General features: G+C 35.8%; 1 protein-coding gene across 1 annotated transcript in view; it reads right to left on the reverse strand.

Moving 5' to 3' along the window:
- RP1 (RP1 axonemal microtubule associated) overlaps window positions 1-23,389 on the reverse strand; it is an 874,252-nt gene that overhangs the window by 755,909 nt on the left and 94,954 nt on the right. Inside the window, 1 exon segment of the mRNA XM_042782735.1 lies at window positions 6,238-6,401. Within this exon segment, the coding sequence (XP_042638669.1) occupies window positions 6,238-6,401 (164 nt within the window).

Raw genomic sequence — 23,389 nt, forward strand, 5'->3', positions numbered from 1 at the left:
ATGGACACTGGGAAGAGGTAACTGTGGGAAGGAGGTGGGAGGGGAGCTGCTGCATTATGGTAAACTGTAGTCAATGTCATGAGACAAAGTATATATGAAATGCTGTATGGAAAGTGAATTTGCTCTGCAAACCTTCACCCAAATCACAATAAAATAAATAAATAAAAATAAATTGCTAAAATTAAAGGGAGAAATAGACAGTTCTACAATAATATTTAGGAGCTCTGGTGGCATAGTGCCTAAGGCATTTGACTGCTATCCAGAAGGCTGGCAGTTCAAACCCACCAGCCACTCCTCAGAAGGAAGGTTGGGCAATCTACTTCCACAGTGATACCACCTCAGAAACCCAAGGAGGGGTCACTATGAGTCAGATCTGACACCACAGCAGTGGTTGCATTTTTTGAGTTTACAATAATATTTGGATACTTCAATATGCAATCTCAAATAATGTATAGGGCATGTAGACAGATTATCAATAAGGAAATGGAAAACTTGAACAACACTATAAGCTAACTAGACTGAACAGACATACATACAATATTCCACCCAGTAATAGAACACATAGTCTTCTTCAGTGCACATTGAGCATTCTCTAGAATAGATCATATTTTAGATCACAAAACAAATCTCAATAAATTTAAGGAATTGTAATCATACAAATTATCTTCTGCAACCACAATGGAATGAAACTAGAAATCAAAAACAGAAGGAACTCTGTAAAACCCAAAAATATGTAGAAATTAAACAAAAGACTATTAGATAACCAATGTTTGTTTAATAAACAATAGATCAAAATAAAGAAATTAAGAAATGTTTTGAGACAAAGGAGAAAAAATAATATACCAAAACTTATGGTATGCAATGTGCAATCAAGGAAATTTATAGCAGTAAATGCATATATTAAAAAAGAAGAAACATTTCCAGCTTTATACCATAAGAAACTAGAAAAAGTTAGCAGAAAGAAGGAAATAGTAAATACCAGAGCAGAGATAATTAAAATAGACAGTAGGAAAACAATAGATGTAATGAGACCAAAAATTGGCCCTTTGTAAAGAAGAACAAAATTGACAAATCTGTAGATGGACTGATAAAGGAAAATAAAGGAGAGAAGACACAAATAGGTAAAATTAGAAATAAACGTTACTATAGACCCGACAGAAATAAAAGAATTAGAAGAGAATACAAAGTACACCAACACATTAGAAAATCTAGATAAAATATACAAATTTCCAGAGACATATAAACTACCAAAACTGATTGGAGAAGATATTAAAAAAAGAAAAAAGAAAGAAATATGAAAAATAAGATTATATCAGTAATTTAAAAAATCTCCCAACATAAAAAAGTTCAAGTTCACATGGCTACACTAGTGAACTCTACCAAGCATTTAAAGAAGAGTTAACATGAATCCTTTCTAAAATTTTCCATAAAAAGAAAAACTAAATAAGAAAGCACAGTTCCTAAATCAATCTATGAGACCAGAATTACTCTGATATCAAAGCCAAATAAAAACATAATGGGAAAAGAAAACTACAGACTTGTGAATAGAGATGCAAAATTCCTTGACAAAATGCAGCCAACTGAATCTAGTAGTACATAAGAAAAGATTATACAATATGACCAACTGTGAATTTTTCCACAAATGTGAGGGTCATTCAACATAAGAAAATCAATCTGTACATACTGTTGCCAAAGGGGCAGGGAGGGCACATCTTCTGATTTCCTCTAACCCCACAAGGGAAAGACAGACTCACCATCAATAGTCCAAGGCCTATTCCTGTGAGGCCAGACATGCTGCCTTCCTCTAGCCCTTTCCTCAACCCTGATACCAACCATTCCTCCCGCAGCACCCACCATCTTTCTGCTGGGTTCAATAATTCGCTGCTGTGGCCACACAGAACTCACAGATTATGGGGTTTATTAGGGAAGCACCAGGCTACAATTCAAGTTCAGGAACAATGCTCAGTCCCTCTAAGTCCACCGTCTCTCAGCCAACAGTCTTTCACAGTCTCTCTCCCAGCAGTATGTGTCTCTCTCAGCAATGTGTGTCTCTTGCATCTCTTTCCCAGCAGCATGTGTCTCTCAGGAGCACATGTCTCTCAGTGGCATATTTCTCTCAGCAGCACGTTTCTCTCAGCATCATGTTTCTCTCAGCAGCACATCCTTCTCAGCCAGCAGTCAGAGAGAGTTCTGCCTCCAGTAGGTCTCCTTTTGAGCCTGGCAGAGTGTCCAAATTATCCAATTCTGAGCACCTGAGAGAGAGCAAACTTCCCAGAACATTGTTTTGTGCTACTCTCAACAGAAATAACCCAGGTGGATACTTTTAATAATCAGGAGCTCCTCAGTTGCTCACAGCAAATTCCACCACAGTTTACAAAGACTTCTGGCTAGAAAAATCATACCAGGTAATTTACTACACCACAACTATATTAAAAGAATGGTTTTAAAAATTTACAAAACTCAGCACCCTTTCATGACAAAAATACTCAGCAAACAAGAATAGAAAAGAAAACCTTCAACATAATCAAGAGTACTTATGAAAAACTGACAGCTAGCATCATACTCAAAGAGCAAAGGCTGAAAACTTTCCTTAAGATTATGAACAGGGTAAGAATGATGGCTTTCCCCACTGGTATTTGATATTGTACTAGAATTTCTAGCCAGACACTGTACTAGAATATCTAGCCAGATAGTAGGTAACAAAAGAAATCAAATATATCCAAATAGAGGAAAGAGTAAAACTGTTTCTATTCATAGATGACATGAGCTCATATATAGAATAAAGAATCCACACCAAAAAAAAAAAAAAAATTAGTTAATAAAAAAGTTCAACAAAGTTGTCAAATACAAGATTAATATACAAAAATATGTGCAATTTTTACATACTAGCAATGAACAATGTGAGGAGGAAATTAATAGTAAGCCAAAGATTAACATATCTATGAATAAATTTAACTATACAAGTAAAAAACTCATATACTGAAATCTATAAAACACTGCTAAAAGAAATTGAAGACTTAAATAAATGGAGAGACATCCTATGTTCATGGATTGAAAGACTTAATATTGTTAAGATGGCAATATTACCCAAAGTGATCTACAGCTACAATGCAATCCTGATCAAAATTTCAGCAGCATATTTTTCAGAAATAGAAAATCTGATCCTAAAATTTTTATAAAATTGGAAGAGACCCCAAGCAGCCAAACAATCTTGAAAAAACAACAAAATTACAGAACTAACTTCTCAGTTTTCAAAACTTACTATAAGTCTGGTAGCATAGTGGCTAAGACACTTGCCTGCTAACCAGACGGCTGGCAGTTCAAACCCACCAGCCACTCCTCGGAAGGAAGGTTGGGCAATCCTACTGCCACAGTGATACTGCCTCGGAAACCCAAGGAGGGGTCGCTATGAGTCGGGGCCAAGTCGACGGCACATAACAACAACAACAACAACTATAAGTCTATAGTATTTAAAAGAGTACGGTGCTGGCATAAAAATAGACATATACGCCAATGGAATAGAATTCAGAGTACAAAAGTAAACCTATACTAGCATGTCACTTGAATTTTTTTTCTTTTACAAAGAATTACAGTTAATGGGTAAAACAAACAAACAAAAAAACCTGTTTAATAAATGGTGCTGGAACAACTGGAAAGCTGCATGCAAAAGAATTATGTTGGAGCCATACCTCACAATATATAAAACATTACCTCAAAATGGATCAAATATCTAAATATAAGAACTAAAATATAAAACTCATAGAAGAAAATAAAGGGGGTAAATCTTTATAACATGGAATTTTGACAATGAATTCTTAGCTATAATACTATAAACACAATTAGCAACAACAATAATAAACACACAAAGATAAACTGCACTTCATTAAAATTAAAAATTTCTGTGCATCAAATGACATTATCAAGAACATAAAAAGATAACCCAAAGAAATTTGAGAAAATATTTGCAAATCATGTATCTGATTAGGACTGTTGTGCAAAAGATACTTATTATATGATTTCATTTATAGGAAATAATCAAATAGGCAAGCAAATCCATAGCGACATAAAGCAGAGTAGTGATGAGGTTTCCTTTTTTGGTTGATCAAAATGTTCTGTAACTAAATAGAAGTGATGGTTGGAAAACACTGTAAATATACTAAATTTCACTGAATTGTATACATTCAAGGAGATCTGGTGGCACAGTGCCTACAGCATTTGACTGCTAACCAGAAGGTTGGCAGTTCAAACCCACCAGCTCCTCTGGCGAAGGAAGATGGGGGCAATCTACTTCTAAAGATTAACCACCTCGGAAACACAATGAGGGTCACTATGAGTCAGAATTGTTTCCATACCAGTGAGGAGATTGTTTATATAAATACACACACACACACACACACACTCAAATGCTTAAAATGGTGAATTTTATGTGTATTTGGCCATAATTTTAAAAAGAAAATAGTTTTACAAAGAAACTACAAGGAAAAAAGGAAAGAAAAGGAAAAACAAAAATTTACCTTAGAAAACGGACAAAAAAGTAATTCATCAAAACAAAAATATGACAAAAATCAGCATCAAATTGTTAAATTTAATGAAGCCATCATCTCTATAAACAAGAGACCCATATAGAGATCCCAGGGCTCAGCCAGGAAAGGGCAGGACAAAAGAAGAAATGAAATGTAGGTAGCAACATTCAGAAAAAAAACATTCAACTATGAAAATAGGTTCCTATAGGAGAAAGAAGTGGGATGAGAAAATATTTGCAAATATTTTATTTTTCCTATAAACAATGTGAATGTATAATTTGATTTAAAAGCAAGCATTAAGCAGAAACAAAAAATAATTAAAAACAAAAATTTTAGATGATTCTTGGTAGAGTCACTTCTATAAACTCTTACACATACAAAGTCTTTAACTTGCAGTGTTCATTAATGAAAGAAAGGGTTTCTCTAAATATTGATTCAAAGTATGGAAAGTAAGCTAAACAATCAGGAAGGATGTTTCCATGTGGCTAGATGCATGTAGGCTGAGTACACAGGTAGTAGTGAACTGAACACCTGGAATCACATGGAGAAGGATGATCTGTAAAAACTTAAGATATTAAATACATCCTTTTCCAATTGCGATCTTAGTCTCTCTCTCCATGTAGTTCAAATCTATCCTTCTATGCATATACATCCAGCCATTCACTCAACAAACATTACAAAACACCCATGAAGTACTAGAGATTTGACAGATTTCAAGTCTTGTCTTTGATTGCTAATATTTCTGAGAACATGAAACTGATCCCCTCTGATTCATCTCTGCCCCCTCTGTTTCTCTTTAGATTCTAATTTCAAACAAGGAGTGCAAAGAAATTACCATGAATGTATCAAGTAATGATTTGACACACTGAGATTAGAATCTAGGGAGAAACATAGGTTTGGAAAAAAAAAGGCACTGCAGAAATTAAACACAGAAGACATGCAACTGGAAGTCATAACCTTTGTAACAAGGAAGCCAAAAGGAGAAGGATACAGAAAAACCTTTTTTTTATTCTTTTTCTTTTTACCTATGCTTCTCCTTAGATCTTAATCTCAGTGTTTCAAATCATGACTTGATGACTTCATGGCAACTTCTTTGCACTCCTTGTTTGAAATTTTTATTTTGCCTGTTTTGACCTAGGGCATGAGTTTTACCCAGACAGCTTCAACCAGAAAGGCGTAAGTCCTTACTCTTGACAACCACGCATATAGAAACAGTAAACATTGGCCATCTAGTTATTATTAGTATGCCTCTTTAGCTGTTGTCCCCTATAATACTTAGGTTTCACTTATGCTTAATCTGCTTGAGAAAATGTTGCCATGAACTACTTTTAGTTGATCTTCTAAAGGAAAGTGATGCTATAACAATAACTTTAAATAAATAAACTGCCATTGAGTCAATTCCAACTCATAGTGACACTATAAAGACCTTATAGGACACAGTAGAAGTGCCCCCACAGGATTTCCAGGGCTATAAATCTTGATGGAAGCAGACTGTCTCATCTTTCTCCCAAAGAATGGCTGCTGGGTTCAAACCACCAACCGTTTGGTTAGTAACCCAATGCTTTAACCATAGAACCAGTAGAGCTCCTGTAATGCTATAATATAGGAAGAGCCAAATTTGATAGCTTGCATTCATTTCAAAATACCTACTAGCTGTATCATTTACATATTTTATCACTTATACTAACAAGCCATACTCAATTTTATTACTTACCATAAAGATGTCTTCATGGTCTTCCTGAAATCGAGCCCCATCTGTTCCATAAAGATATATGGGGGCTGAACTTCTATATTGTCCATATAGTACAATATAAATCTGTGAGCTAGTCCCTGCATTTGGCAGGTCACTAGTGATTATGGAAATTTTCCATTTACCACCTATAGAAGCACAAATAATACACAAACAACATTAGAGCAACTAATGGAAATGGAATATTTAAAACAGCAAGACATCATAAAGATAGGAGAGTTCAGGATGGCCATTACTTATCCTTCTCTATCTCACCTGGAAAAGTCCTAAAATATAAGGAATACTAAGGTTAAAAAGATATTATCATCATATTATAGCTGGTCATGCCTGTACGCAGAAGGAATAACTACAAAACTTCTCTGAAACTTCCAACATTTTGACAAAATACTTCCAACATTCTTAGCTCTATCACGCAATGTGTGCATTCAGGATTATGCCTTTTAATATACATTGAGTGTAGATATTTATTTGTCTAAAATAAAAAAAAATATGTAATAAAGACAAATTGGAATCACATAAGTTGGAAGGAATTTTAAAAGTCATCTGGCATAATTTCTTCATTAATTATTTTAATTATTCATGATTAATATATGAATAAACTAGGTTCCAGAAAAGCTAAGTAAATTTTTTTATCATCCAGAAACGAAAGGTACTAGAAAATATATGCTTCATTGTAAATATGACTGATACTAATTATTATAGCTTATTAATTATTAAATTCTACCTAGGATTTTTATTTAATGTACATCAGTCACTGAAAAGCATTTTGCCATATTTCTTGGGAATATACAGCATAGAGTTGATCTATTAGAAAACTGAAGGAATGAGCAATTAGGGCACACATTCAAGACTATATAAAATAACTAAGAATATGAAGACATCAAATCCAGAACTATGGACTTAAATAACATTGTATTCATCAGACTGTGATTTTCTCACTTCAAAAACTGAAACAATGTGTTTTCCTACCTTGAAAATTCAAATAGGTGACTAAATTCTGGATTTAAATGTTATGTGTAGAAATATACATTAAATTAATGAATGTGTTTTTAAAAGTCTACTTTTAAACAAAAATTCTGTTTTATATGTCCAATACTTTGTAAAAAGCCACCCTAGGCTACCAAAATCCTTTGGTGGATAATCAGCTGGTAAATGAAAACATAATTTTTTAAAAAAGCTGATGGAAAATGTAGTCTATCACTAACAATGGCAGAAGTTGTTAAATTGCATTTACAAATTATAAAACTGGGAAAATTCTCCTTGTTTGCCTCCAGAAACACTGGTATATGAGTGTTTGTTTGAATAAAATGAAATAAAGCATTTTGAATTCTGCTCATTTAAAATGCACCAAAAGAGTTCAGGGGAGAATCAATACTTGCTAAATGTACAACTCAATAGAAAACTATATATATTTATAGCAACTAAGATACGAAAGGACTTTTTTTAAAGTAGAAATATAAAGAAAATTAAAGTAATGAAATAGGATTACTGTTTAACATAGGTTTTTTCATTTCCTTGAAATCCTAAATTTATTAAAACCTTAGTCTTGAAATGGATTGTTTTAGAAAATGGAATAGAATCTAAAGATTATGACCCAAGATTAATATTTTATTTTATGACTAATAATTCAATCATTAGCAAACAAGATATTGAGTTATTAGTAAGTATCCAATATCATGAGAAGTGGGGAGTAAGAAACTCAAAATGACATCCTTGTCTTTTATTATCACCCTTGTCTTGTGATCCATGTAAGGCAATAAGGCCAAAATACAAAAAATAAAAAGTTTAAATCACATGTTTCATGTAAGATTTTGGTGAAATGAAGTCAGATCACAGGTTCTCACACAGAAAAACTAACAAATAAAAAAGGAAAAGGAAAAAGAGTAGGAAGAATTGGGGGGGGGTGTCTGCAGAAATTAAACAAAGGAGACATGCAACCCCAAGTCATAACCTTTGTAACATAGAAGCCAAAAGGAGAGGAGACAGAAAATTTCAGAAATTTATGGGACACCTAGCCCAACTTGCTTGGAAATATTAAAGAAAACCATGGACAAAGGAAACAAGTAGAAAGGTATATGAATAAATAGAGAATACCAATAAAGGGAATGAAATTAGAAAAGGGAACCAAGTAAAAAATTCTGGAGCTGAAAAGTTTAATAACTGAAATAAAACATTCACTAGAAGATTTCAATATAAATCTGAGCAGGCAGAATAAAGAACAAGCAAATGTGAAGATAGATCAAATGAAATTACTTGGAGAAGAAATAATAAATAAAATTATATATATATATATATATATATAAAATCAGAGACCTGTGAGATACCAGGAGGACTATGGACATATGCATAATGGGAATCCAAAAAGGGGAGGAGAAAAAGTGAAGGAAAGAATCTTTGGAGAAATAATGGCCAAAAACTCACCTAATTTGATAATGGCATTAATCTACATATCTGAGAAGCTCCAGGAACTCCAAGTAGAATAAATTCAAAAATATCCACACCAAGATACATTATGATCAAATGGTCAAAAGACAAAGAATCTTGAAAGTGGCAAGAGAGAAGCAGCTTATAATGTACAGGAGATTTTCAATAGGATTATAAACCAATTTAGCAACAAAGACAATGGAAGCCAAAATGAAGTGAAATGACATTTTTAATTGTTGAAAGGAAAAAAGAATAAGCTATATCCATCAAAACTATCCTTTAAAAAATGAAGAAGTAAAGGCATTCCCAAATAAATAAAAGCTGAAGCTCATTGATAGTATATCTTCCCTATAGGAAATTTTAAAGGAATCCGTCATCCTTCAGACTGAGATGAAAGGGCACTAGTAACTCAAAGCTATACAAACAAATTTAAAAAAATTCCAAAATGTAATCAACATAGGTACATATAAGCGTAGTATTATAGTATTGTAATTTTGGTTTGTAACACCAGTTTTTATTTCTTATATGGCTTAAAAGATAAATATACAAAAATAATTATAAATCTATGGGAATAAGTGCAAAATGTACAAAAATCTAATTTGTGAAAACAACATAAAGAATAATGGGAAGGAGTTGTCCAGAAGGGTTTTGTATGTTATTAGGTCTACTTTGTTATCAATTCAAGCCATAGTGTTATACATTTAGGATGTTAATTGTAATCCCCATGATAAATAATCACTAAGAAAATAACTAAAAATATATACACAAAAGGAAATGAGGATCAAAATGGCACTACAAAAAGTCATATAAAAGAAAGAAATGAGGAACAGAACAGATATAAGACATGAAGAAACTAAATATTAATATGGCTGAGTAAGTCATCCTTATAAGTAATTACTTTAAATGTAAATGGATTAAGCCTTCCCCAAAAAAGGCATAATGGATTAAAAAAAAAAAAAATTGATCCACCTACATGCTGTCTATAAAACATTCACTTTATTTTCTTTTTAACTTTTTATTGTAATTTGGGTGAAATTTTACAAAGCAGATTCATTTTACATTCAACAGTTCATACACATTTTGTTTTATGACAGGATTACAATCCCTACAGTATGACAGCCCTCCTCTCACCTCCTTCCTGTGGTTATTTTTTCCCTTTGTCCTTCTTGCTTATGCAATCCTGGCTCCCTACCTTTCTCCCTGTGTAAATGCTGCCCTTTGGATACCCCATGGTTGATTGGTCTACAGAGTGCATTTCTTTGGTGTAGTTGTTTGGCTCATAGGCTCATCACCCTGTCTATAGTTTGGCTGAGAGTTAAGCCACAGAAGTGAGTTTAATTCCAGGCCTGAAGGGTGACTCAGGACTATAGTCTCAATGGTTTTACTAATCTCTATCCGATCAGTAACCTGATCATTTTAATGTTTTTTAAATTTTGTTCCACATTTTTTCCCATTCCATCCAGGATATCATTTCTGATCCTTTCAAAATGCTTGTCATTAGTAGCCAGGCACCACATCTTCTTGTCTCAGGGTCATGTAAGTTGAGATTTTCATGGCCTATTAGCCCTATAGGAGCTCAGGTAGCATAGTGCCTAAGGCACTTGACTGCTAACCAGAAGGCTGGTGGTTCAAACCCACCAGCCACTCCTCGGAAGGAAGGTTGGGCAATCTACTTCCATAGTGATACTGCCTCAGCAACGCAAGGAGGGGTCGCTATGAGTCTAGGTTGACTCAACAGCACACAACAATAAACAACAACAAATTAGTCCTATGGACTAACTGTTTCCATGCATCTTTGATTTTCTTCACTTTTCTTTGCTCTGGATGAGGAGAGACCAATAGTTGCATCTTAGATCGCCACTCGCAACGTATAAAAAAAAAAAAAACACTTTAGATCCAAATAAAACAATATGATGGAAGGGAGAGAATGTAAAAAAGTATATTCCATGCAATAGTAACCAAAACAGAGCTGAAGTGGCTATACTAATATCAGGAAAAAAAACAATAGGCTTAAATCAAAAACTATTACAAGAAACAAAAGAAAGCATTATACATTGGTAAAGGGGTCAAATCATCATGAAGATGTAAAAATTGTAAACCTTTATGCACCAAACAATAGAGTCCTGAAATATGTGAAGCAAATATTAACAGAATTGAAGGAAAAGATACACTGTTCTAAAGCAACAGTGAGCAACATCAACATAATACTTTCAATAATATAGAAAACATCTAGCCAGAATAATATTAGGGAAATAGAGGGCTTGAGCAACACTATAAACCACTTATACCTAAGCCAAACCAAAAACCAAACACACTGCCATCGAGTCAGACCTGAGTCATAGCGACCCCTTCTTGGGTTTCCAAGGTGACATCACCACAGAAGTAGATTACCTAGCCTTCATGAGAGTCATATACAAAACACTCCACCACAGACAACAGAATACACATCTTCTCAAGTGCAAATAAAACATATGTTGGACCACAAACCAAGCCCCAATAAATTTTAAAAAATTAAAATCATACAAAGTATCTTTGGCCACAATGGAATAAAGCTAGAAATCATTACAGAAAGAAAATTCACAACTATGTGGAAATTAAACAGCACACTATTAAATAATTAATTGGTCAAAGAAGAAATTACTAGGGAGTTTAGAAAAGACTTGGAGCTGAAAGAAAACAAAAACACAACATTCCAAAACTTATCATTCTAAAACTTATGAGATGCAGCAAAGGTACTGCTAAGAAGGACATTTATAGCAACAAATTTATACATTAAAAAAGAAGAAAAGAAGAGACTTCTGGTAAGATGGAGGAATAGGCAGACAAGGGACACAAACCCCTTTCAACAAAGAAAAGAAAAACCAACTGACAGAGATACAGAAGATAATTCTGAAATCCTGAGCATTGACAAGAACTATACAGAAATGGACCAGGCACCAAACAGTGGAAAAACCTGAACGAAAACAGTGAGTATAAAGATGGTCAGAGCTGTGACTGTCAGCTACTCTGATGGGACCAACAGCCTGAATATTTCCAAGTGCTTTTGGGACCTAAGAATTGACCTAAAGATCAGCCCTGGTCACCAAAGGCTGCAGGGACAACTGCACTTCTGGCCTAAGACAAGGAAGGGAATCCGCAAGGCGGGAGACAACCTGAGCTGCTGACTTTCCGCTGTCTGGAGTGCACAGCCATTTTGATTGTTTACACATGGCAGCCATTTTGAGTATTTAAAGTGACTGAGGGCACAGTGATTTTGAATGTTTACAAGCAGTGGCGATTTTGGATATTTAAAGTGACTGAGGGTGCAGCCATTTGAATCTTTAAAAGAGACAACCATTTTGGATTTTAAAGTGATAGCATTCTCATTCAGATTCCAGGGACCTAAAAATAGGCTCTGTTTGCCAAGGTAGCAGGAACATACAAAAGGCTGACAACAGGAAAGGAGACAGATGATGAGCATATAAGTGCTTTCAAGTCGTGAATAGGGGAGTCCAGACAGTACCCCGCTTACATAGATAACATACAAACAAAACAAAGAAAATGAAAATTGTGGGCAAGTCACTCAAACATACAATCACCAATTAAATATAAACACAAAAATGTCACAATACCTCAGAGACAACAGAGCATCACAATGCATGCCAAGAAGCAAGATAAAGCAAGAGAAACAAGGGACCAGGATACAGACCCAAAACACATCCCTGAGGAATACACAGCATCAGAAATCCCTGATAAGGAATTCAAAAGAATTATATTGAGGTATTGTCAAAGGATTGAGAGACAGATCAAGGAAAACACAGACAAAACCCTAGAAAAATTTTGGAAAAAAATATAAGAAAAAGATAAATGAAAAATTAGAAATGATTCAAAAATCCATAGATAGAAATCCAGAAGATTAATACTAAATTGTCAGAAATAGATAACATATTGAAAGGGCAAAGGAGTAGAACTGATGCAATGGAAATCAGAATTAATGAGATTGAAGATAAATATCTGAATAATTCTTTGGAAAGGGATCAATCAGAAAAAAGATCAAAACAAAATGAAGAAAGCCTAAGGTTCATGTGGGATACCATCAAAAAGAATAACTTATATCATTGGAATTCCAGAGCAGGAAGAGAAAAAGAAAACCACTGAGAAAATTGTGCCAGATTTGTTGGAAGAGAACTTCCCTGATATGATGAAAGTTGAGAATATATCCATTCAGGAAGTCCAACGAACCCCAAACAGGATAGATCCCAAAAGAAAATCACCAAGACATATCATCATCAAACTCAAACAAAACCAAAGCAAAAGAAAGAATCATGAGAGCAGCATGGGAAAAACAAAAAGTTACCTACAAGGAGCAATCAATAAGACTAGGCTTGGATTTCTCAGCAGAAACCATGCAGGCAAGAAGACAAAAGGATGGTATATATAAAACCCTGAAAGAGAAAAATTTCCAACCAAGAATTATGTACTCAGCAAAACTGTCCCTCAAATATGATGGTGAAATTAGGGCATTTCCAGACAAGCAGAAATTAAGGGAATGTGTTAAAACCAGACCAAACTTACAAGAGAATCCTTTGGACAGAGAAGCAACAACAGCCAACAACAACAACTAACCATTAACACACATGATGATATAACCCAGAAACCAACCCAGATATGGAAGTACCCAAAGTAAATAAGCTTACAAGACTGTAAACAGGGAACCAGAGACATCAATTGATAAATGAGGACAACTAAAAACCAAAATGAGGGAAAAAACTGTATCATTGCAGAACTTCTAGATGGTAGGGATGTCAAGACAACTACAAGATAGAACAGACTGTTCTAAACTTGGGAAGAAAACTGTAAATCACAGGGTACACTCAAAGAAAAATGATAAACTTTCACATCAAAATAAAAAAGAGGACCAGCACAAATATTTAGCAAATACTAAAACAATAGCAACAAAGGAAGTGATGACATGATTCATAAACAAAACGAGCTCAGCATACAAAATTATATGGAACAAAGAAATTGACACCATGAAAGCACATAACAAAAATAACAGCAACAAATTCATATTTGCTGATAATTACATATCTGGCAAGGGTCTTATCTCTAAGACTGATGGAAAACTTCAGTGCCTCAACACCAAAGGAATTAACAATCCAATTGAAAAATGAGCAGAAGACATGAATAGACACTTCACCAAGGAGGATATTCAGGTGACCAGCAAATACATGAAGAGATGCTCACAATCATTGGCCCTCAGAGAGATGCAAATCAAAACAACAATGAGATACCATCTCATCCCAGAACTGATGGCAAGGTTCAACAAGACAGAACATAACACATGCTGGTGGGGTTGTGGAGAAAATAGGACTCTCATACACTGCTGGTGGGGCTGTGAAGTGTACAACCACTGTGGAAAGCAATATGGAGATTCCTTAGAAAGCTGGAATTGCAGATAACGTTTGACCCACCAATCCCATTACAAGGTATATAGAGAGGTGAGAGCCAGGGCAGGAACAGATATATGCACACTCATGTTCATTGCAGCACTATTTACAATAGCAAAAAGATGGAAACAACCTACATGCCCATTGGTGGAAGAGTGGTGGATGAGTGTGTGGTACACACACATAATGGAATGCTATGCAGCACTAAAGAATAATGTAGAGTCTGCAAAACATCTCATAATATGGATGAACTTGGAGGACAGTATGCTGAGTGAAATAAGTCAATCACAGAAGGACAAATATAGTATTAGTTCATTGTTGTGAAGGGTCAAGAAAAGGTTTATATATGGAGGGAAACTTTCTTTGTTGGTTGCCAGGGGTGGGAGGGGAGAGGAGGGAACACTAAAAAAATAAATAAATAAATAATGCATTGACCAATGTCACTTTGGTTTTGTGTATTTCACTGTACATAAATCATATTTTGATAAAATGCATTTAAGAAGAAAATGTATGAAATCAAAAGCCGAAGTTAATACCTTAAAGACCTAAAAAAACAAATAAAATTTTAAAAAATAACAGAAACAATAAGAATACACCTGCATTGCGAAGAATACCAACATCAGTGAACATTTTGTATAGGAACTATTGAATGGGAACATAAACTGCTGTGTAAACTTTCACTGAAAACACAATAAAATATTATTTAAAAAGAAAATGAAGAAACTAAACCTAGAGCTAGCAAAAGAAAGGAAATAATAAAGATTAGAGTAGAAATGAATGAAAAAGGAGATAGAAAATTGATATAGAAAATTAACAAGCCATTTCTTTGAAAAGATTAATGAAACTGGCAAACTTTTAACTGGATTGACAAAGAAAAAACAGAGAAAATATAAAACTAAAATCAGAAGTGAAAATTGGTACATTACTAAGGTATTTCTGGGGACAGAAACAAAAGATTCCAAGTGATTACTATGAACTCCAACAAAATAGACAACCTAGATGAAATGGGTATATTTCTACAAACACAAACATTATTAAATTGCTCAAAAAGAAATTGAAAATCTGAACAATCAAAGATATTCAATCAGTAATTTCTTAAATCTCCCCACAAAGAAAAGGCCAGGACCAGATGATTTCACTAGTGAATTCTACCAAACATGTAAAGGAGAATTAACAATCCTACTGCACTAGCTCTGGTAGCATAGTGCCTAAGGCACTTGACTGCTCACCAGAAGGCTGGCGGTTCAAACCCACCAGCCACTCCTCGGAAGGAAGGTTGGGCAATCCTACTTCCGTAGTGATACTGCCTCGGAAACCCAAGGAGGGGTCGCTATGAGTCGGGGCCGACTCGACGGCATATAACAACAACAACTACACTAAACAAGGGACCAGGCGGAATAATTCCACCTTTACTGCTAATTGTGTGGTAAGAATCTAGTCTTCATTTTCCCACATCTTTTTCTTTGTCACCAGCCACTCCAAAGGCACATTCATCTCCAACAGTGACCCAGAGCTGAATTGTAGCTCATAAATTAAAAGAACTCTGTCTGAAATGACTAACACTGAAGACTCTCTCTGAATTAACCACTTGCTAATTCAGGACTCACACACTAGAAATTCAGTCCTTTTGACTTCCAAGTGGGAAAACACAGCCTCTTTACTGTTTCTCCTTACCCATGTTAATTCCTTGGAACAACTCACAAATTTCACAGAGCTTCATCTATACTTACAGTTACCCACTTTTTATAACCAGAAAGAATACAAATGAAGAGATGCATAGTCTTGCTCTGACAGGGTTCCAGGCATGAAAATTCCACTGTTCCAATGACTGTGTCACTCCCTGCCCAATTCAGGAAGCCCAATAGCTTCTGTATTCAAGCCCTTTTAGAACAATGCATATACATGATTGGGGCCTCAATGCATAGTCATGACTGCAGAATCAATAAATATGCATGATTGCTCGCATCTTGCCTGCTCCCTTCCTGAGGTAAGTTGTCAGGTGGTCTGTGTACCCCTACTCATTTGCATACATCCTAAGGTGTTGTCTGGAGGTTTTACATAATTAAAGGCATCTTGATTGCTGGGGAATGCCAGAGGTTATTTTCAAGAACCAGAGACAGAGGCCAAATCAAGTTCATTGTCCCACATTTGCTCAAGTCCTTTAAAAATTAGAAGAGATCAGAAGATTTCCTATTACATCTATGAGATCAGCATTATCTTGGCGTCAAAGCCAAAGACACCAAAAGGGAGGAAACAAAAAAGCTACAGACCAATATCCTTATTAAAATAAAATAGATGTAAAAATCCTTCCAACAAGAAATGGAGGATGTAGTTTCACAATATTGTTAATGTTCTGAATGTCAATGATTTGGCCACTTTAAAATGATTAATTATATGATATATCAACTTTACTTTGATAATTTTTTTTAAAGGCAAGTGAGTGCTTTCCTAAGCCCAGGAGTGAGGGAATTATCTATAAAGGGTATGAAGAAATAATTTGGAATGATGAGATTGTTCCACAGCTTGACTGAGGTGGCAATTATATAGATGAACATAATTGTTCAAATTCATTGAATTGTATACTTAAAATGCATGTATTTTATTGATGTAAATTATACCTCAATAAAGTTAATTTTAAAAAAGTTAAATTTAGAAAAAAACTTGTAAATGCTATAAACTAAATGGTAAAGTTGGAAGAAAAATTACCACACAAAGAAAAAAAGAACTAATTTCCTTCTTTTAAAAACAGCTCATACAATCTATAAAATAAAACTTGAAAGAGTAGCCCAATAGAATGCAGAAGAATATGAATAGGCAGTTCATAGAAATAGAATAGAAAGTGTAGAAATAGACTCAAACATACATTGTAAATAGATTTCTTACAGAAGTGCAAGAGTAATTCAGTAGGAAAAGGACAGTCCTTTCATCGAAGCATGTTGCAATAACTGGATATACATGTGGAATAAAATGATATATTATTTGGTCTTTACCTTGCACTATACAGAAAAAATCCACCACTTGTCTATAAGTTTGTCATACTGTGGTGGCTTGTATGTTGCTGTGAGGCAAAAGGTTATGACAATGGTATTTCAAATACCAGCAGGGTCACTCATGGTGGACAGGTTTCAGCAGAGCCTCCAGACTAAGACAAGCTCAGAAGAAGGAAGGAGCCTTCCACTTCTCAAAGAATTTGCCAGTGAAAACTTTATGAATACCAGTGAAACACTGTCTGATATATTACTGGAAAACATTATTAATACCTCTGATACATTGTCTGATATAGTGCCAGAAGCTGAGCCCTTCAGATTGGAAGGTATTAAAAATACAACAGGGGAAGAGCTGCCTCCTCAAAGTAGAGTCAACCTTAATGACGTGGATGTAGTAAACCTTTCCAGACCTCCATTTGCTGATGTGGCACAACTCAAAATGGGAAGAAACAGCTGCAAACATTCAATAATAATTGGAACATGGAATGTACAAAGTGTGAATGTGTGAAAATTGGAAGTTGTCAAAAATGAAATGGAAAGCATAAAGATTAATGTCTGCGGCATTGGTGAGCTGAAATGGCCTGGTTTTAGCCATTTTGATTCAGACAACCATATGATCAACTATGCCAGGAATGACAAATTGAAGAGGATGGCATGGCATTCATTGTTACAAAGAATGTTTCAAGATCTATCCTGAAGTACAATGCTGTCAGTGATAGGATAATATCCATGTGCACACAAGGAAAACCAGTTAATACTACCATTATTCAAATTTATACACAAAGCACCAAAGCCAAAGAGGAGAACACTGAAGATCTGAAGTCTGAAATTAACCAAACTTGCAATCAAGATGTGTTGATTACTACTGGTAACTGGAATACAAAAAGTTAGAAACAAAGGAGAATCATCAGTAGTTGGAAAATATGGCCTTGGTGATAGAAAAGACACTGAAGATTTCATGATAGACTTTTACAAGACCAACCACTTATTCACTGCAAATACTTTTTTCAATGTAAATAACAGCTATGCCTGTGGGCCTTGCCAGATAGAATACACAGGAATCAGATGAACTACGTCTATAGAAAGAAGCACTGGAGAAGCCAAAACAAGTCCAGGAGCTGACTGTGAAACAGATCATCAGTTGTTCATATGCAAGTTCAAGTTAAAGTTGAAGAAAATTAAAATAACTTCACAACAGCCAAAATATGACCTTTATTATATCCCTCCTGAATTTAGAGACCATCTAAAGAATAGATGTGACACACTAAACACCAATGACTGAAAACCAGAAGAATTGTGGAATGATATCAAGCACATCATCCATGAAGAAAGCAAAAAGTCATTAAAAGGACAGGAAAGGAAGAAATACCAAACTAGATGTTAGAAGAGAGTCTGAAATTTGTTCTGGAATGGAAAGTAAGTAAAACAAATGGAAGAAATGAAAAGATAAAGGAGCTGAACAGAAGATTTCAAAAAGTAGCTTGAGAAGACAAAGGCAATATTATAATGAAATGTACAAAGATCTGGAGTTAGAAAACCAAAAGTGAAGAAAATGCTCAGCATTTCTCAAGCTGAAAAACTGAAGAAAAAATTCAGGCCTCAAGTTGCAATACTGAAAGATTCTATGGGCAAAATATTGAATTATGCAGGAAGTCATCAAAAGAAGATGGAAGGAATACACAGAGTCACTGGACCAAAAAGAATTGATTGATGTTCATCCTTTTCAGGAGGTGGCATATGATCAAGAACTGATGGTAATGAAGGAAGAAGTCAAAGCTGCTTGGAAGGAATTGCCAGAAAAAAAGTCTATAGGAATTGACAGAATACCTGTTGAGATGTTTCAACAAATGGATGCCTCACTGGAGGTACCTACTTGTCTATGCCATGGAATTTGGAAGACAGCTAACTGGCTGACTGGAAGAGTTCCATATTTGTACCCATTCCAAAGAAAGATGATCTCATAGAATGTGGAAATCATTGAACAACATCGTTAATATCATACACAAATAAACTTTTGCTGAAGATAACCCCAAAAAAGTTGCAGCACTATATTGACAGAGAACTTCCAGAAATGCAAATTGGATTCAGAAGAGGATGTGGAACAAGGGATATTGCTGATGTCAGATGGATCTTGGCTGAAAGCAAAGAATTCTAGAAAAATATTTGTTTGTGTTTTATTGACTATGCTAAAGCATTGTTGTTGTTGTTGTTGTTGTTATTTGCCATCGAGTTGGCCCTGACTCATAGCGACCCCTCCTTGGGTTTCCGAGGCAGTATCACTACGGAAGTAGGATTGCCCAGCCTTCCTTCCAAGGAGTGGCTGGTGGATTTGAACCGCCAGCCTTCTGGTTAGCAGTCAAGTGCCTTAGGCACTATGCTACCAGAGCTCAAGCATTATATTGTGTGAATTAAAACAAATTATGGATAACATTGAGAAGAATGAGAATTCCAGAATACCGAATTGTTCTCATGAGGAATCTGTACACAGACCAGGAGGCTGTCATTCAAACAGAACAAGGGGATACTGCATGGTTTAAAATTAGGAAGGGAATGCAGCAGGATTGTACCCTTTCACCATACTTATTCAATCTGTATGTTGAGCAAATGATCTGAGAGGCTGGACTATATGAAGAAGAACATGGCATCAGGATTGGAGGAAGACATTAAAAACTTACAATATGCTGATGACATAACTTCGCTTGATGAAAGTGAGGATGACTTGAAGCACTTATTGAAGACTGAAGACTGCAGTCTGCAGTATGGATTACACCTCAACACAAAGAAAATGAAAGTCCTACAAGTACCAGTAAGAAATATCACGATAAATGGCGAAAAGATTGAAGTTGTCAAAGATTTCATATTACTTGGTCCACAATCAACACCAATGGAAGCAGCAGTCAAGAAACCAGACAACATATTGCACTGGGCAAATCTGCTGCATAAGACCTCTTTAAACTGCTGAAGAGCAATGATGTCACTTTTTGAGGACTGAGGTGCTCCCAAACCAAGCCATGGTGTTTTTAATTGTGCCATATGCATGTGAAAGCTGGGCAATGAATAAGGAAGACTGAAGAAGAGCTGATGCTTTTAGCTGTGGTGTTAACAAAGAATACTGGAAGTACCTTGGACTGCCAGAAGAACTAACAAATCTGTCCAGGAAGAAGTGCAGCTGAAATGGTCCTTGGAAATGAGAATGGCCAGACTTTATCTCACCTACTTTGGTCATGTTGTCAGAAGAGACCATTCCCTGGAGAAGGATATCATGTTTGGTAAAGTGGAGGGTCAACAAAAAAGGGGGAGGCCCTCAGTGAAATGAACTGACACAGGGGCTTCAAAAATGGGCTCAAGTATAGCAATCATTGTGAGGCTGTTGTTGGACCAAGCATTGTTTCATTCTGTTGTACATAGAATTGCTATGAGTCAAAGCCAACTCAATGGCACATAACAACAAGAACATATAGAAAAAATAATTCAAAATGGGTCAAATACACCCAAAGTAAGAACTGAAACTATAAAACTTGTTAAAAAAAAAAAAAACCTTAGGTTGTTAGGCTAGGCAGAGATTTCTTAAGACATAAAAAACATGAACCATTCAAGATGGAGTCTCATCAGTAACCACCACGTTATTTCTCTCTAGCATCTTTGTGCTTGAAAAACTAGATACAGCAGTTTGAATTAGGGATTTTGGTGCTCTGAACAGCTCACTGAGTCAGAGTGCACCAAATTCAGAGGAGTAGATTTGGAAGAAAGGTACAGGGGAAGGAACTAAAGAAGATCTACCTTGTGTAATGCAGACAGGCACCAAGAAAGGTCATTAGGAACTTCCCTGGGGGAGCGACCAGCAGGAGAGAACAGACATCCGAAACCTACCTGGGCCAAGGCAGAAGGCACTCCCCACCAGCATACCAGTGATCTTCACAAGAATCTATCTTCAGCACCTGATCTTATCAGTAACTTAGGTCAGCTAGGTGCAAGGAGACACATCCAGAACCACTGAAACCCAAGCAGAGAGCTCTTTTGGTGTTCCAGGAGGGTGCACTTGCTCCCCCCTCTGCAGGCCACTGAATAGACTTGGCTCAACTTGGTGGCACTGACAGGTCTATGCTAAACTTTTTACTAATATTGGAACCACAGATTACTAACAGGCACTCTCCCAACTCCAGCGCAGCTGAAACAGAGCATGTCTTTGGCGCCAGAGGTGGGCAGACCTAAAGACAAACTCCCAAGCTGATCACAGTCAGGGGAGGTTGGGCTGGCACCGCAGGCAGGTGGGGCTGGAGAGAGAAGCACACACGGCCTACTGCGGAGCCAGAAAGTTGCCTTGGGTCAGTTTTTTGGCACCAAGGGGCCTTGGGAACCGGGGTTTTTTTTTGTGTGTGAATCTGGCAGAAAGTGGCGACCCCCTAACAACCTGAGTCTTTCCTGATATTGAGCTGCGGGCCTTTAAATAACAGTATGACATCATCAATAGCAGCCAACCCAAAGGCCTAGAAACTGCCCCATAGCAACAGCAGGCTTTCCTTTTTCCACTCTCACCTTCTCTGCCAATAACTTCACTCATCCAGTAGAAGAAACAACATTCAGTCTACATAAAACCTCCCAGTTGGAACTCTAAACCCTGTTTACAACAAACAGAAACCACATCCGCATTCCACACAGTGATTCCATGAAGAAAACTGCAGAGTAAACCAGTATACTTGAATTAATAATTAAATAAAATAAAATACACCAGCATCACCTTTTCAAAATAGTAAGCCATAAAACCAAGACAAAACAAATCAACACATAAGCAACAATTAAAGACAACCTCAAAATGTCTAGGAAACAACAGGCAACCACAAATCAAACAAACAAACAACAACAAAAAAAAAAAAAAAACAGTACAAGGCATTAGAAGCAAAACCACAACCAAAGGTCTCATTACACATGGAGGAAGAGGAGGCAATAGAATTACCTGAGAAGGAATTTAGAAGACATATTTATACAGCTATACAACAGCCTAAGGAAACCCCAAACAGAAACAAGGAGAACACAGACAGTTCCCTGGAAGAACTCAGGAAAATCATTCACGAACAGAATAATAAGATTAATGCACAATCAGAACTCATACAAAAACAGCAGTTAGAAATGCAGAAGATGAATACCGAAATGCAAAAGATGACTACCAAAATGACAGAATTACACAACACAGTAAAAGCACAAAAGAGTAGGTTATAACTGGCTGAAGAACGCATATCCCAACTAGAATAAATACCTGGATACTTGCCTGTATGAAGAAAAATCAAAACAAAGATATAAGAGAAATGAAGAGAACCTAAGAATTATATGCGATGACTTGAGAAGAAACAATATAAGACTCATTGGAATTCCAGAACAAGAAGAGGTGAAAAAGACCACTGAGAAAATTATGGAAGACCTGCTAGCAGGAAACTTCCCCCATTTATGAAGGAAGAAAAAATATCTGTCCAAGAAGCTCATAGAACCCCATACAAGATAGATCCCAAGAGAAAAACACAGAGGCATATTATAAACAAACTTTCCAAAACCAAAGACAAAGACAAATTTTGAGAGCTGCCCGAGAAAAAAGAAATATTACTTATAATAATCAAAGAGTTAGGCTGAGCTCCGATTACTCAGCAGAAACTATGCAGCCAAGAAGGCAATGGGATGGCATATATAAAACACTGAAGGAAAAGAACTTCCAACCAAGAATCCTATATACAGCCAAATTATCCATCAAATATGAGGGTGAAATAAAGGCATTCTCAGACAAACAGAAATTAAGGGATTTTGTGAAAACCAGACCAACCCTAAAAGAAATGTTTAAGGAAGTCCTTCCAATAGAGAACCCACAACAGAGATAACAAAACCATGATACATGGCATCAACACTAAAACAAAATCAGAAATAGATACTCAAAATAAGACCACAAAACATTGTACCTTAAAAACCAAGCAACTCAATCAGCACACAACAACAACAACTAACCTATCAGAGAGAATAAAACTTCTAGGTAAAGACCCTCAAATGGAGAGGGAAACAGGATGTCTTCACAGTACGCACTGTTCTAAAAATGTAGACACAAGAATATACTCCAAGGTAACCACAGAGTAAAGTAACAACTCTTCTAAGCAAATCCAGAAGGAAGGGAAACATATAGGTTTAATAAGCACAAAACCAACTGTAAAGAAGAAAAGGGAGAAAACATTAGCCAACAAAACTGAACTCAGCACAGAAAAATATAAAGACCAATGAAGCACCAACAATTCAACAAAA

The sequence above is a fragment of the Orycteropus afer genome, unplaced genomic scaffold, assembly GCF_000298275.1.
Source record: "Orycteropus afer afer isolate SDZICR_OR568_19922 unplaced genomic scaffold, OryAfe1.0 scaffold00436, whole genome shotgun sequence".
Lineage (NCBI taxonomy): Eukaryota > Metazoa > Chordata > Mammalia > Tubulidentata > Orycteropodidae > Orycteropus > Orycteropus afer.